Source organism: Neomonachus schauinslandi, chromosome 8, assembly GCF_002201575.2.
Source record: "Neomonachus schauinslandi chromosome 8, ASM220157v2, whole genome shotgun sequence".
Taxonomy (NCBI): Eukaryota; Metazoa; Chordata; class Mammalia; order Carnivora; family Phocidae; genus Neomonachus; species Neomonachus schauinslandi.
This window is the reverse complement of record NC_058410.1, coordinates 93,853,045-93,866,270: the sequence shown is the minus strand read 5'-3', so window position 1 is coordinate 93,866,270 and position 13,226 is coordinate 93,853,045. Positions and strand designations below refer to the sequence as shown.

Genomic DNA, 13,226 nt, shown 5'->3' with positions numbered 1-13,226 from the left:
TAAGATTGCCACTGTAATGTGTAGCTTATGTCTGACATTTATACCAGGAAATAGACTCAGCAGGAAGTTAAAGAATCATGGGATGTACTACTTAAAGAAGATGAATAACATGCACTATGAAAGCCACTATTCTGTCTGGGCAATCTTTTAAACATTTACTGGAAGCCTATAGATGCCGTTGGCAATTTCAGTGCACGTAGTTGAATTTGTGTGCGTATTTAGGAAGCTTTATGAAAAATTTCCACATAATATTTTGCTCAGGAGTCATGGTTACAAATAACCAACAGAAAAGGAACAGTTTGGTTCTGGAAAACTCAGATAAGTATATTTCTTGCATTAAATAGGAAATTGACAAATGTAAACTTAGGTAAATATGGTATAGATGTTTTGGGAGACAAAAATGATGAATGAAACTATGATAATGAATAAGGAACTTTAGAACTTCAGTTACTGCCTCAGAAGTCCAGGAATTTAAATGATTTTTAGAGTCTTTGCATATAAAGATTTATGGCTGAACAAATGTCAGTTCTGGCTCTGTGTAATTGTGGTAGTTGTACAAAAGGACACAGGCTATGGCCAGTGAAATCTAGCAAGGTACAGAATCATTTCAGCCAACTCCCCAGTCCCAAATGTAGCACTGGAGATTTCTTTCAGGGAGACTATAAGGAGTAGAAATATGGTAGCATGTATTTTAAAGCTATAGGATGGCCAGATATTTAGGACTGGCTATATTAGGGAATGTGTAAGATATATATAGGACAGCAATGGCACTGTTTTACTCAATGGTAAAATAAACAACTTTATAGTAAAACCAAGAAGGACAGGTTCTACAATCAAATGCAAATTCTGGGTAAGATAAATACATGAGGCTAAATGGTGCTTTAGGGCATAAGGGTCATCTGTTCCCTCTGCTTGGATGTTCCAGGTCTCATTTGGGTGAATAGTCTGTGAAGCCCTGGGGTGCCCTGGGGATAATAGCACTTTTAGGAATCTTGTGAGGATTAGAGTCTATATAGAACTCCCACTAAAATGCCCTGCATGTAGTAAAAACGTGAGGAATGTTGGCTGTGTTGCTGCTGCCCTCATTCCTACTCCACAAGAGCAGTCCTTTAAGAAGACAACCGAAAGTTTGACAATTCATTATCTCTTGGGTGCCACCATGAAAAACAAAATGTGTTGAATTCCACTTGCCAGATCTTTGTTTTGCTTATGAGAAGTCTAATTGTGGAACTGCTTGCTATAGTAGCTTAAGAATTTTGAACCAAAATTATTGGGAGTATTCTAGAAGTAAAATGACTTTATGGGTGTTTTACTTTATGGAAAAAAATCCAGTGATCCATGTACATTTATCACTGCACATCTCTTAATCCCCTTTTTTCCCTTGCTCAAGCAATTGTTTTACATTTCTAAATGATGTAAAGCATCAGTAAGGTGCTTAGGTTAGCCTCTGAATAACAAGCTTCTTTTCACTCCATAGGTTTCATGATCAAAAATCAGCACTGGGATGTCTGCTTTCACTATTCCCAGGTTTACTCTCTCAGTTCTTCATATCATCCAGACCCCTGAACTGGAAATATCTTGTTAACTCTGCACTGTTTAATATTCTTTGGAAATTAAACTACTTGGGCATGTTTAGAGCTCAAATGAAATCTATGCGTTTTGCTTGACAAGGTTGTTGGTTGGTTTTTAGAGCCTACATATTGAAAATCATGTTTGAGGCTAGCTGATAGAGAAATTTTCATGTACTCAAGCACTGTACTGATGAAACCAACTCTGTTGTGAAGATCAAGTGAGATAATATGTGTACGCGCCCAGTGACAACCAGAAAGTGCTGTGGGCATGTAAGTACTAGAGTGTTAGGACTAGTGGTGAACAGCATCTCAGGCAGCCAAGGGGGAACATGAAACTGGGGGACAAATTTGTTTCCAGAAGCAAGGGGGATTCTCACAGTTTGGGATTTGTAATTGGGATCCCTTGCTATTATAAGAAAATGAAGTTCAGAAAGACACAGGATTTTCCATTGTTAAAATCAATGAAGTTAAAAGAGCAGCTGCTTGTAAAAGTTAATTTTACTTGACATCTGCCTTGGTCCCAGTAATAAAAGTGATAGTTCTGTTGAACAACCTGTTCTCTCTAGAGCTCTATCTTTTTGTTACTGCGAGGTCTCTCTTTAAAGAAATTGTTGCCTTTTGATTTCAAAAATTATTTTCTCAACGTATAAATTTCGTGTCTCTTAGAACATATGCATAAGCATAATATATGCATCTTCAACTTAGTAGAAAAGTGTTAGTATTCTAGAGTTTGAGTTGTTCCTCATTTTCAACGGATTGAGTCACCTTTGTTTTCGAAATGTCTTGTGTGAAGTAAGGTGCAGTAGGAGCCATCTCAAATCTTTTATGAAATGAGATTGTAAAGACATTTTGAAAAGCATTCCCACTTGTTCTTAACTTAAAAAGACACCTATTTGAAACGTGTGTCCACACAAAAACCTGCACATGGATGTTTATAGCAGCTTTATTCTTAATTGCCAAAAGTTGGAAGCAACCCAGATGTCCTTCAGGTGGTGAATGGAAAAGTAAACTGGGGGTACATCCAGATGATGGGATGCTAAAAAGAATGATCTATCAAACGCAGAAAAGACGTGGAGGAACCTTAAATACGTATTGCTGAGTGAAAGAAGCCAATCTGAAGAGGCTACATACTGTATGATTCCAACTATGTGATATTGTTGGGGAGGAAGAATTTTCTTTCCCTTTGGGTGCTTCTGACATGAGACAGATTAACAGGAGAAAATCCAAGTTAATAGCATATGTATGGGGAATCCACACAGACATGGAAATTCCAAAGACAGTGCGGCAACATACTGCTTATATGAGCTAAGGAGATGGTTATGGTTTGAGGATACAAAGGGGAGAAAACCATTAACAGGAAGGTGAGGAGATGCTTGAAAAACAAAGGTTGCCCTGTTAGTTTCTTGCGTAAAGAGGAATCTCTGTTAATAGCTCTCTTTCTAGTACAAGCAGGCGGTTGAAGGGGAAGTAAAGGGCCTTTCCTGAATCTGCTGGGTTTTGATTGTTGTTAACTCAAAATAATGTTCATGTCCAAGTGACCCATCTGGGAGAGGCCTGCCTTTGGCCCCTGTAATGTTCCAGCAAAGGCAAAACTGTGGAGAGAGTACAGTAGAAAGATCAGTGCTTGCTAGGAATTGGGGATGGGGGAAGGAAGGGATGAATGGGTGGAGCATGGAGGATTTGGGGGGGCAGGGAAACTGTTCTGTATGCTGCTACAGTGGTAGATACATGTGTTATACATTTGTCCAAACCCATAGAATGTGCAGCACCAAGAGTGAACCGTAATGTAAACTATGGATTTTGGGTGATAATGATGTGTCTGTGAATTCGTCAGTTGTAGTAACTGTGTCACTTTCATGGGGGAGGCTATACATGTGAGTATACGGGAAATCTCTGTACCTTCCTCTCGGTTTCTCTGTGAACCTAAAACTGCTCTAAAAAATAAAGTCTATTCAAAGAACACCTGAATTTGATCTCTTTGCCATTTGTACATGTACATAAATGTCACTGCCCTAATGTCACTGGAAGAGAGTACTCTTCTGCCTCTTTGAGTAGAACAAGATTAAACGAAAGGAAAGGTCTAACTTGTGCTGATACCCATCTTGGAATTCTTTTAAGGTACAACTTTGATATTAGTGCATATTGTCATTCCTCTTGAGTTTTATAAGGAAGCTGAAATGAGTTGTAGAGGGTAAAAATGCCAGAGAACAAAATTGAGCAATATTTTCCAAGTGAGCATTGTTTTCTTGTCATTTTTATGTGTTTTAATTTAGCCAGCGTTGGGTGAATAATTCAGAAAGAAGGGATTTATTATTTTAAAACGAAGCCATTGTCTTGCTCCTCATTTTCAACTGATTGAGTCACCTTTGTTTTCGAAATGTCTGTTGATTCTTTAAGAACCATTCAATGTATTTACTTATGTAGTTCACCTGCTTGTGTGTTCTTGTTCCCTCCCTTCATGCCCGCCATTCGGAGGAGGAGATCATGATTTTTTTTCCCCCTTTCTGTGGGCCCTTTTACAAATTCTGCTTCAGAGCAGCAGCGGGCTGACAGCAGTCTCCTTTAGGGTGTTAAGAGCAATAGCTTCACAACCAGGAGGCAGAGTGCTTTCCTTAGGGAACGTTTTCTTTTACAAATTGTAATTCATTTATTCCAGGTGTTTAATGAAAGAGTTAAAGGATCTGTTGGTTGTATTGTCTCTCTCTCTCCCCCCACCTTCCCTCTCTCATGAATCTGTAATTGCTTAGAATCAGTGTTATAAACTTTTAAGTCTTTTGGCAAAATTCCTTATTACTCCCACTAGGGATAGCACATACCAGGCAGATACCTCTAATCTCCCATTCCGTATCCAGAGCAGATGTTGGCATTCAGTCCTCTTCTCTTCCTGGATGCAGCTTGGAATGAACCCTCAACACTGTACTCTGATAACCTACTAGTGAATTGACAGTTGGGCATCCCTGCTTTATGCATAATCCCTGGCCTTTTTTGCCAAGTCCGTGGCTTTACCTGTGACTTATTTGCTGACAACACCTAAATTTATATCTTTAGCACCATATCCTCTCCAGGGCTCTAGATCCGCATGTTCAGTTGCGTCTTGGGTATTCAGAAGCACCTCGAATTCAGCATGCCAAAACACACGATTTCCTTTCTTCTTTCCTCTGCTTCCTGTGGCTACTCTGTTGCAATTAATAGAACAATCTACCTACCAGGATATCTTCTATAATTTCTCCTGTTTTAGGCATAAAATTATGTAGAATATACCTCCTTCATGTTTCTCCCATTCATGTCTTCCTTTCTATTGCCACTGTTTCTGCCATGATTTGATTCTTCATCTTAGATCCCTGGATCACCCACCTCTAAGCCATTCCTCACAGTGCTAGAAAATCAGTCAGCCTTCCTTCCTTTCCTCTCTTGAACTGTTTCAAACACAAATGTATGCAGAATAAAATAGATACCTATGTGCTTACCTCCAGGATCATAATTCTAAAAATTACTCTTTCCAGGCTGATCTAATTTGAGTGGAAATCTAAGAAGAAAATATTTTCTGTGTTTGCCTTACTCTTGAAAAGATATGAGAACCAAGTCTGCTTTATATCTAGGTTTTCCATACTTGAGTGGATAATCTTCGGATTGCTATTTGAATTTAAATTTTCTTGCAACCTCACGTGCTTTTGAGCTGGGAGTGTTTTGAGATTCCCTTTCAAAGTAACTTACCTACAGTTAACAGTAGTATCTTGAAAATTGTGTAACAGCACTTTCATTTTAGTAGTATTAAATAAATGCCAAAGGATATATATATTTTTTTACATCTAAGTGAGCCTTATTTGAATAGAATCATATGTACCCTATTACTTGCTCATTTTCTGTAAATTTTTGAAGCAGTTGCGGTCTTGCCAGTTTTTTTTTTTTTTTTAATGGACATTCACTGTAGAAGACTGAATTTTGATGTGTGTTTTAAACTTCCACTAACGTTGGAAAAAGATTTTAGTTGACATTTTTGCTTTATTTATAGCTATTATTTAATGACCAAAACAAAACAAAACAGAAAACCATGCAGAAAGACATAGATTAGAAAGAAGGAACTGTGTCATGATTAGTCTTTTGGTAATGCCTGTGATAGTATATCCATAATTTGAGTTTTGGACTTGTGTTTTTGGGCTACTTGTTTCCTTTGAACCAGGGAGCTGTAGTTTCAATTGCATTGAGTGGTAGGACACTGCTCCTCCTTGTAAAGGGAGGACTGAAGATACTCTAGTCAGCTAGAAATGAAAAGAGAAACATGTGTGGCCCTTCTAGTTGATAGGTCATATTCACTTATGAAAAATTTAGAAATGCAGGACCGAAAGGGTCAGCGTCTAGACTTCTCTAAACCCATGCTTCCATTGGAAACGTTTGAGCGAGGTGAACCTTTCGTCTACTCTGCGGTATTTACTGAGTGCCTACGGTATGCCACACCATATACGGTTTTAAGCAGTGGGGGAAAAGTGGTCATCAGGAGAGAAAAGGTTTCTGCCCTGAGAGTTTATATTCTTTTGGGGAGAGGAAGACACACAAATAAGCAAAGTACAAAGGTAATTTCAGATAGTGATGACTATTGCAAGTTGCCTGACTAACAATACCTGCAGAGAGGTACTGCTTTACCAAGGGTGATTAGGGAAGGCCTCTGGGAGGCCATTACATTTGAGCCAAATTGCAAACGACTTGAAGGAACCTTGAATGCAAAATCTGGGGATCTTCAAGACTGAAAGTGCATGGGTTTGTGCATCTTGAAGAGCATTGTCCTGTTTTGAAAAGTGAAGGAAATTAGAGGAGACAGAATCACACTGGGATTGGGCAAAGGCCTCTGACTGGTTTATATGCCAAGTATGGTTTGCTTTGGATTGTACTAGGGCAGTGTATTGTGTGGGTCCTGATCTCAGGTGCCAGCACAGGCTCTGCACGTGGGCAGTAGCTAGCTGCTTGTGGTCTGAAGAACCTGGTTTCTGCAGGCAGGGAGTGACAAGGTCGGACCACATACCTCCAGACTTTCTCTTGGTTTTTGTACCTTTGAATCCATGTGGTATTTATTGGCATTAAAAGGAGACTTCTTAGATGGCAAAATGCCTTATTTTTTTGTAGTTAAAAATAGGGCAAAATGCAAGACAGACTCAGTGATCCTGATCATTAAAATGAGATTTATTTAAGAATCTGTTATTTGTTATGCTTGATTAAAAACCACACAGGCCTTGCATTAATTAATTCATTTTGCTAGATATATTCTTAATAATGAAAGGACATCCCAACCTCTCAGCAATAATAAGAAGTATACTATATGTTATGCCAGCTTTTATTCTGGTTCCCATGAAACAGCCCTAACTCAAACAACCCATTTAGTCTTCACGACGTAAACTGTGATAGATCTTCTTTCCCTTTCATTCTTACATGTCAAGGACACTGCTGTATTTTTTATTAAAAACAACAAACAAAACATGTGGAAACCAAAGTCTTTTTAAACTAGACAATTATTCATTTCTTGTTATAGAGGAAAGTTTTTTAATGCCGAAAATCTTGTTATGATAGTGTATTGCTTTTTTGTAAGGCTGACAGTTGTGATTTAGTTTTGATTTAGATTTAGTTTTGCTCAAAGCATGAATTTGAAAAGCTTTAAATAAATTAAATACCTGTCCTGCCAATGGTAGGGGTGCAGTGCCCCTCATGGTCCGGTGAGTGTAGTAGGAGCTACTTGGGCTCAGAGAGAAATGATGGAGCCAGCAGTCCCTAAAATGAGGTTTATTTTCTGTTAGCAAAAGGTCAGCAGATGGCTTTAAAGAGCTTTGGAATAGCTTTATAACCTCATCTGCTTACCGTGAAGAGATGCATGCTCTTTTTGAAAATGCTAATTGTTTTAAAAATTGAAAGCAAAACCTTTGGAAAACTCAAAATCTTCCTCAAAATAATTTTACTCAGGCATTGACCAGTGATTGAGGAATTTTTCTTGTCAGTGATTAAGGTGTGAAAATAAGTTACAGAAAATGGGAAGGGGTGAGGCGGGAGTCAAATCATTGAGCGTATGTGTTCCAGAAACTGGAGCTATGGCAAATTTCTACCTGATATGCTTCTCTTATGTCTTGTGGAGTTGGCAGAAGCTGGACACAGGCATATCTTGTTTTAATGTGCTTCGCAGATATTGTGGGGTTTTTTTTTTTTTTTTTTTTTAACAAGTTGAAGGTTTGTGGGAACCCTGCATCAAAGCCAGTCTATCGGTGCCATTTTTCCAGTAACATTAGCTCACTTTGTGTCTCTGTCACCTTTTGGTAATTCTTATATTTCAAACGTTTTCACTATTACTATATTTGTTATGGTGATCTGTGATCCATGATATTTGACGTTACTATTGTAATTGTTTTGGGGCACCACAAACTGTGCCCAAAGAAGACCTAGACTTCATTGATAAATGTTTTCTGTGTTCTCACTGTTTCACCAACCAGCCATTCCCCCGTGTCTCTCTCCTCTTGGACCTCCCTGTTCCCCAAGACACAACAATATTAAAATGAGGCCAATTAATAATTCTACAATGGTCTCTAAGTGCTTAGATGAAAGGAAGACTCACTTGTCTCTCACTTTAAAGAAATGATGCAGCTTTGTGAGGGGGGCGTGTTAAAATCCGAGATGGGCCTAAAGCTAGGCCTCTTGTGCCAAACGGCCAAGTTGTGAAGGCAAAGGAAAAGTTCTTGAAGGAAATTACAAGTCCTACTCCAGTGAGCACATGAATGATAAGAAAGCCTTAACACTGTATGGAGAAAGTTTTCATGATCTAGATAGAAGATCAAATCAGCAATAACATTCCCTTAAGCCAAAACTAATCCAGAGCAAAGCTCTAACTCCTCAGTTCTCTGAAGGCTGAGAGAGGTGAGGAAGCTGCAGAAGAAAAGTTTGAAGCTAGCAGAGGAGGGTTCATGAGGTTGAAGGAAAGATGCTGCCTGCGTAACGTAAAAGTACAAGGTGAAGCAGCAGGTACTGATGTAGAAGCTGCGGCAGTTTATCCAGAAGCTCTAGCTAAGAGAATTCCTGAAGGTGCTACAGTAAACAGCAGATTTTCAGGGTGGATGAAACAGCCTTATATTTGAAGAAGATGCCATGGAGGACTTTCATAGCTAGAGAGGAGAAGTCAGTGCCAGGCTTCAAAGCTTCCATGGACAGGCCGACTCTCTTGTTAGGGGCTAATGCAGCTGGTGGCTCTAAGTTGAAGCCAATGGTCTCTTATCATTTTGAAAATCCTAGGGCCCTTCAGGATTATGCTACGTCTACTCTCCCTGTGTACTATAAATGGAACAACAAAGCCTGGATGATAGCACATGTGTATACAGCAGGGCTTACTGAATATTTTAAGCCCACTGTTGAGACCTCCTGCTCAGAAAAGAAAGATTCCTTTCAAAATATCACTGCTCATTGACAATGCTCCCACTCACCCAAGAGCTCTGGTGGAGATGTACAAGATTAATGTTTTCATGCCTGCTAATACAATATCTCTTCTACAGTCCGTGGATCAAAGAGTAACTTCAAACTTTCAAGTCTTATTTAAGAAATATGTTTTGTAAGATTTTAGCTGCCATACATAGTGATTCCTCTGATGGATCTGGGAGAGTAAATTGAAAACCCTCTGGACAGGATTCACCATTTTGGATGCCATTAAGAACATTTGTAATTCGTGGGAAGAGGTCAAGATATCAACATTAATAGGAGTTTGGGAGAAGTCGATTCCAGCCTGCATGGAGGACTTTAAGGGAACGTTCAAGACTTTGCGGAGGAAGTGCAGATGTGGTGGAAACAGCAAGAGAACTAGAATTAGAAGTGGAACCTGAAGATGAGCCTGAGTTGCTGTGATCTCATGATTCAACTTGAACAAGTGGGGAGTTGCTTCTTAGGGACGAGCACAGAAAGCGAATTCCTGAGATGGAATGTACTCCTGGTAAAGATGGTGGGAATATTGTTGAAATGACAACAAAGGATTTAGAACATGACATAAACTTAGTTGAGGAAGGAGTGGCAGGGTTTGAGAGGACTGACTCCAGTTTTGAAAGAACTTCTACTGTGGGTACATTTTTTTCAAACAGCATCACATACTACAGAGAAATCGTTTCTGAAAGGAATAGTTAATTGATGTGGCATATTTTTCTTTTGTTATAAGAAATTGCCACAGCCACCTAATTACCACCCTGGATCAGGCAGCCGCCATCAACATTGAGGCAAGACCCTCTACCAAAAAGATTATGACTTGCTGAAAGCTAAGAAGATGGTTAGTATTTTTTAGCAGTAAAGTATTTTTAAATTAAGTATGTACATTTTTTTAGACATAATGCCATTGCGTACCTAATAGGCTACAGTATAGTGTAAACATAACTTTTATGTGCACTGGGAAACCAACTAATTTGACTTGTTTTGTGGTATTTGCTTAGTTATGGTAGTATGGAACCGAACTTGAAGTATCTCCGCAGTGTGCCTGTAATCAGTCCTACTCATCCTATGCTCCTGCGATGTGGCCCAAAAGGATATTTTAGGAGAAAGGCTAATGAAAGAACACGTGTAATAATGTCAGCCTGAGAGCCTAAGGGAATTATTAAATAATTTTGATTAGGGGAATGGTTAACTTTCATTTTGAAAATTTCACTCTGGCCTTGGTGTGGAGAATAAATTAGGGAAGAGGCAAGAGTGGAGGCAGAAACAGCAGTGAGTGGAGATGTATTAATAGTTGAAGAAAAAAGAAATGAAGGCTAAGATTAAGATGGGGTTGAGTTGGGGCACCTGGGTGGCTCAGTCAGTTGAGCACCCACTCTTGGTTTCAGCTCAGGTCATGATCTCAGGGTTGTGAGATGGAGCCCCCATTGGGCTCCGTGCTCAGCAGGGAGTCTGCTTCCCCCTCCCTTTCCCTCTGCCCCTCTCCCCCTTGCTCGCTCACGTGCTCTCTCTCTCAAATAAATAAATCTTTAAAAAAAAAAAAGATAGAATTGAGTTGAGAAATCTCTATGGAATAAACAGACATTTAGAAATATATTATTGTTACTGAGGTGTAAAAAAAGGTTTTGTTTGTTTGCTTTCATTTAGAAAAAGACAGTTTGATTAGAAAGCATGCTATATAGATTGACAGAAGTAACTGAAAAAGCCCAGTCTGTCTGCTCCATCTGTTTTCAAAAAATTGACTTTTGAAATATCTAGATAAATTTTCTTTTTAGACCACATTAGCAGATATAGGGTGTATTAAAGTATTAAAGTGTTTTGTTTATAAAGCCTTGATAGCATTTTATATGTCATGAAGTACTAGATTTAACATTTCTTAGAGATACTGAGAGTCTTTTGGCTGTGTGCTAAAATTGCAGCAGACTAATTGTCTCATTTTATTTTAAATTAGCTGATAACTGTTGCCTTGTGTTAACTTTTGCCCCAAAGTGGGGATGCCTCTCCATTATTATTAATTGGATATGATTTAATTAAAATGACTTCATATATGGCATTTTGGTCAACATTTTTTCCTACAAATATAGTATATATTAGAGGTTTTAAAAGTGATAGTTTTATTTTACTTGCATAATACTGAAAATTAGGTGTTATGAATTAAATGTCTTTTTTGTTTCCAGAACATTTTAATTAATGGATGAAATAATTAGAAAGGATACCCTATATAAAACCAAAGGATATTTTTCAGTTTGTTGTTTGCCTTAAAGAAGGTTCATTTTGGCGAATTGTCAAATAATTGATGGGTAGATTTCAAGAACTATTTTGCCATAATTGTATGCAGAAGAAATCTTTTATTTTTGTTTTGGTGTTTTATTAAGGTTACTTCAAGCTATCTGATTGCTTTGGATGAATGTTTCTTAATTTGGGGAGGTTAAATTGTTATAGCATAAGAGGGCTTTTTCTTAAGTACAGAAAGAAAAGAGATACATAGAGATATCATTAATATTGCAGTAAAGTATAGCAAAGGCTCACATTTTCATGATACACTGTCAACCTGAGGTATACAATATTTAAGAAAAAGGCTTTGAATCTTATCATTCTCTTTTCTAGATCAGTTTGGGGTCATATGTCAATATTAAATACTTTGAGTTGATTTTGTATGTTTAAAAGATATTTTTGGTTTCTTATAGTAATGTCAAAATGAAGGGAATGCATGGTTTTGTGTGTGTGTGTGTGTGTGTGTGTGTGTGTGTAACCAATTCTGCATGTAACCAATTTCACAGTGACTTAGCTATAAATGAAAGTCTCTCTCCCCAGTTTCTTCATCCCAGGATTCAGTGCTACAAGGTTGGTTGCTATAAGTTTAGAAGTTTTTCCATTTTTATTTAGAAAGATAATATTTTTATGACTAAAATGTACTTTAAATGTACTTTTATGACTAGGTTTTCTCATGAACTCATGAAAAGATATTCTCAGGATAGTCTCTTATTCTTTGCTTTACCTCCTTTTTCTTTACTTCTAAACTCATTGGCATACCCTGCAAAACTTAAGGCCATATGGTTAGCTTTACTCATATAACATGTTTGCTTTCTGTATAATTCTTTAACTTAAAAAAGAAAAAAATGTACTTACATTTTAAGTACTCCCTCTCTTTCTACTCCTGTGTCCCCATTTTACATTTAGTGTTCAGATACATTCAGTATTTGGTGTTTGCTGTTTTTACTAACCCTGTTCTCTGCTTTTAGTTAACAGCCAGGTCCTTGCCTGCTGTGCAGTCCGATGAGAGACTTCAGCCTCTACTTAACCACCTCAGGTAATATGAAGGCACACCCTTGTTATGCTTATGATTCGAAGTGCATTAAAGTGGGTAAAGTATATTAAAGTGATTAAAACCCCTTCAGTTACTAAAAACTTAACAGTTTTTTCCTTTGCTTTAATTCTGTGATGTAAGTTGAAGTTCTTAATATAGTTGCTACCCTTGACTTTAGGATACTGTTGGAGTCTTTTTTAATTCAATGAAAGTGTGTAAAACTAGTTGGTAAATTTATATTAAAATGAACAGAGTTGACTACAGAAAGATCTCAAAGGAATGAGCTATCAATTTAAATGCAGAGCATACCTTTGGGACCTCCCACATGTTATTTGGGGGTAGATGACTTAGGTGGGATTTGTGTTCTAATTAAAAAAATAATATATTCTCATTATTTTTTTTTTTAAGATTTTATTTATTTATTTGACAGATAGTGAGAGCAGGAACACAAGCAGGGGGAGTGGGAGAGTGAGAAGCAGGCTTCCTGCCGAGCAGGGAGCCCGATGTGGGACTCGATCCCAGGACCCTGGGATCATGACCTGAGCCGAAGGCAGACGCTTAACGACTGAGCCACCCAGGCGCCCTCTCATTATTTTTTTTTTTTTAAAGATTTTATTTATTTATTTGACAGAGAGAGACACAGCGAGAGAGGGAACACAAGCAGGGGGAGTGGGAGAGGGAGAAGCAGGCTTCCCGCAGAGCAGGGAGCCCGATGTGGGACTCGATCCCAGGACCCCGGGACCACGACCCGAGCTGAAGGCAGTCGCTTAACCAACTGAGCCACCCAGGTGCCCGATATTCTCACTATTTTTAAAGAAAACTTTGAAAGTACAGGAAAGTGAGGGAAAGGAAAATACCCATCATTACTGTTCAGAAGTAGTATATTTTCCTTCAATGCTATTTTAAAACCTAGT

General features: G+C 38.3%; 1 protein-coding gene across 1 annotated transcript in view; it reads left to right on the top strand.

Moving 5' to 3' along the window:
- The window catches only part of PRIM2 (DNA primase subunit 2), a 320,402-nt gene that overhangs the window by 174,394 nt on the left and 132,782 nt on the right, over positions 1 to 13,226 (top strand). Inside the window, 1 exon segment of the mRNA XM_021691946.2 lies at positions 12,248 to 12,315. Within this exon segment, the coding sequence (XP_021547621.2) occupies positions 12,248 to 12,315 (68 nt within the window).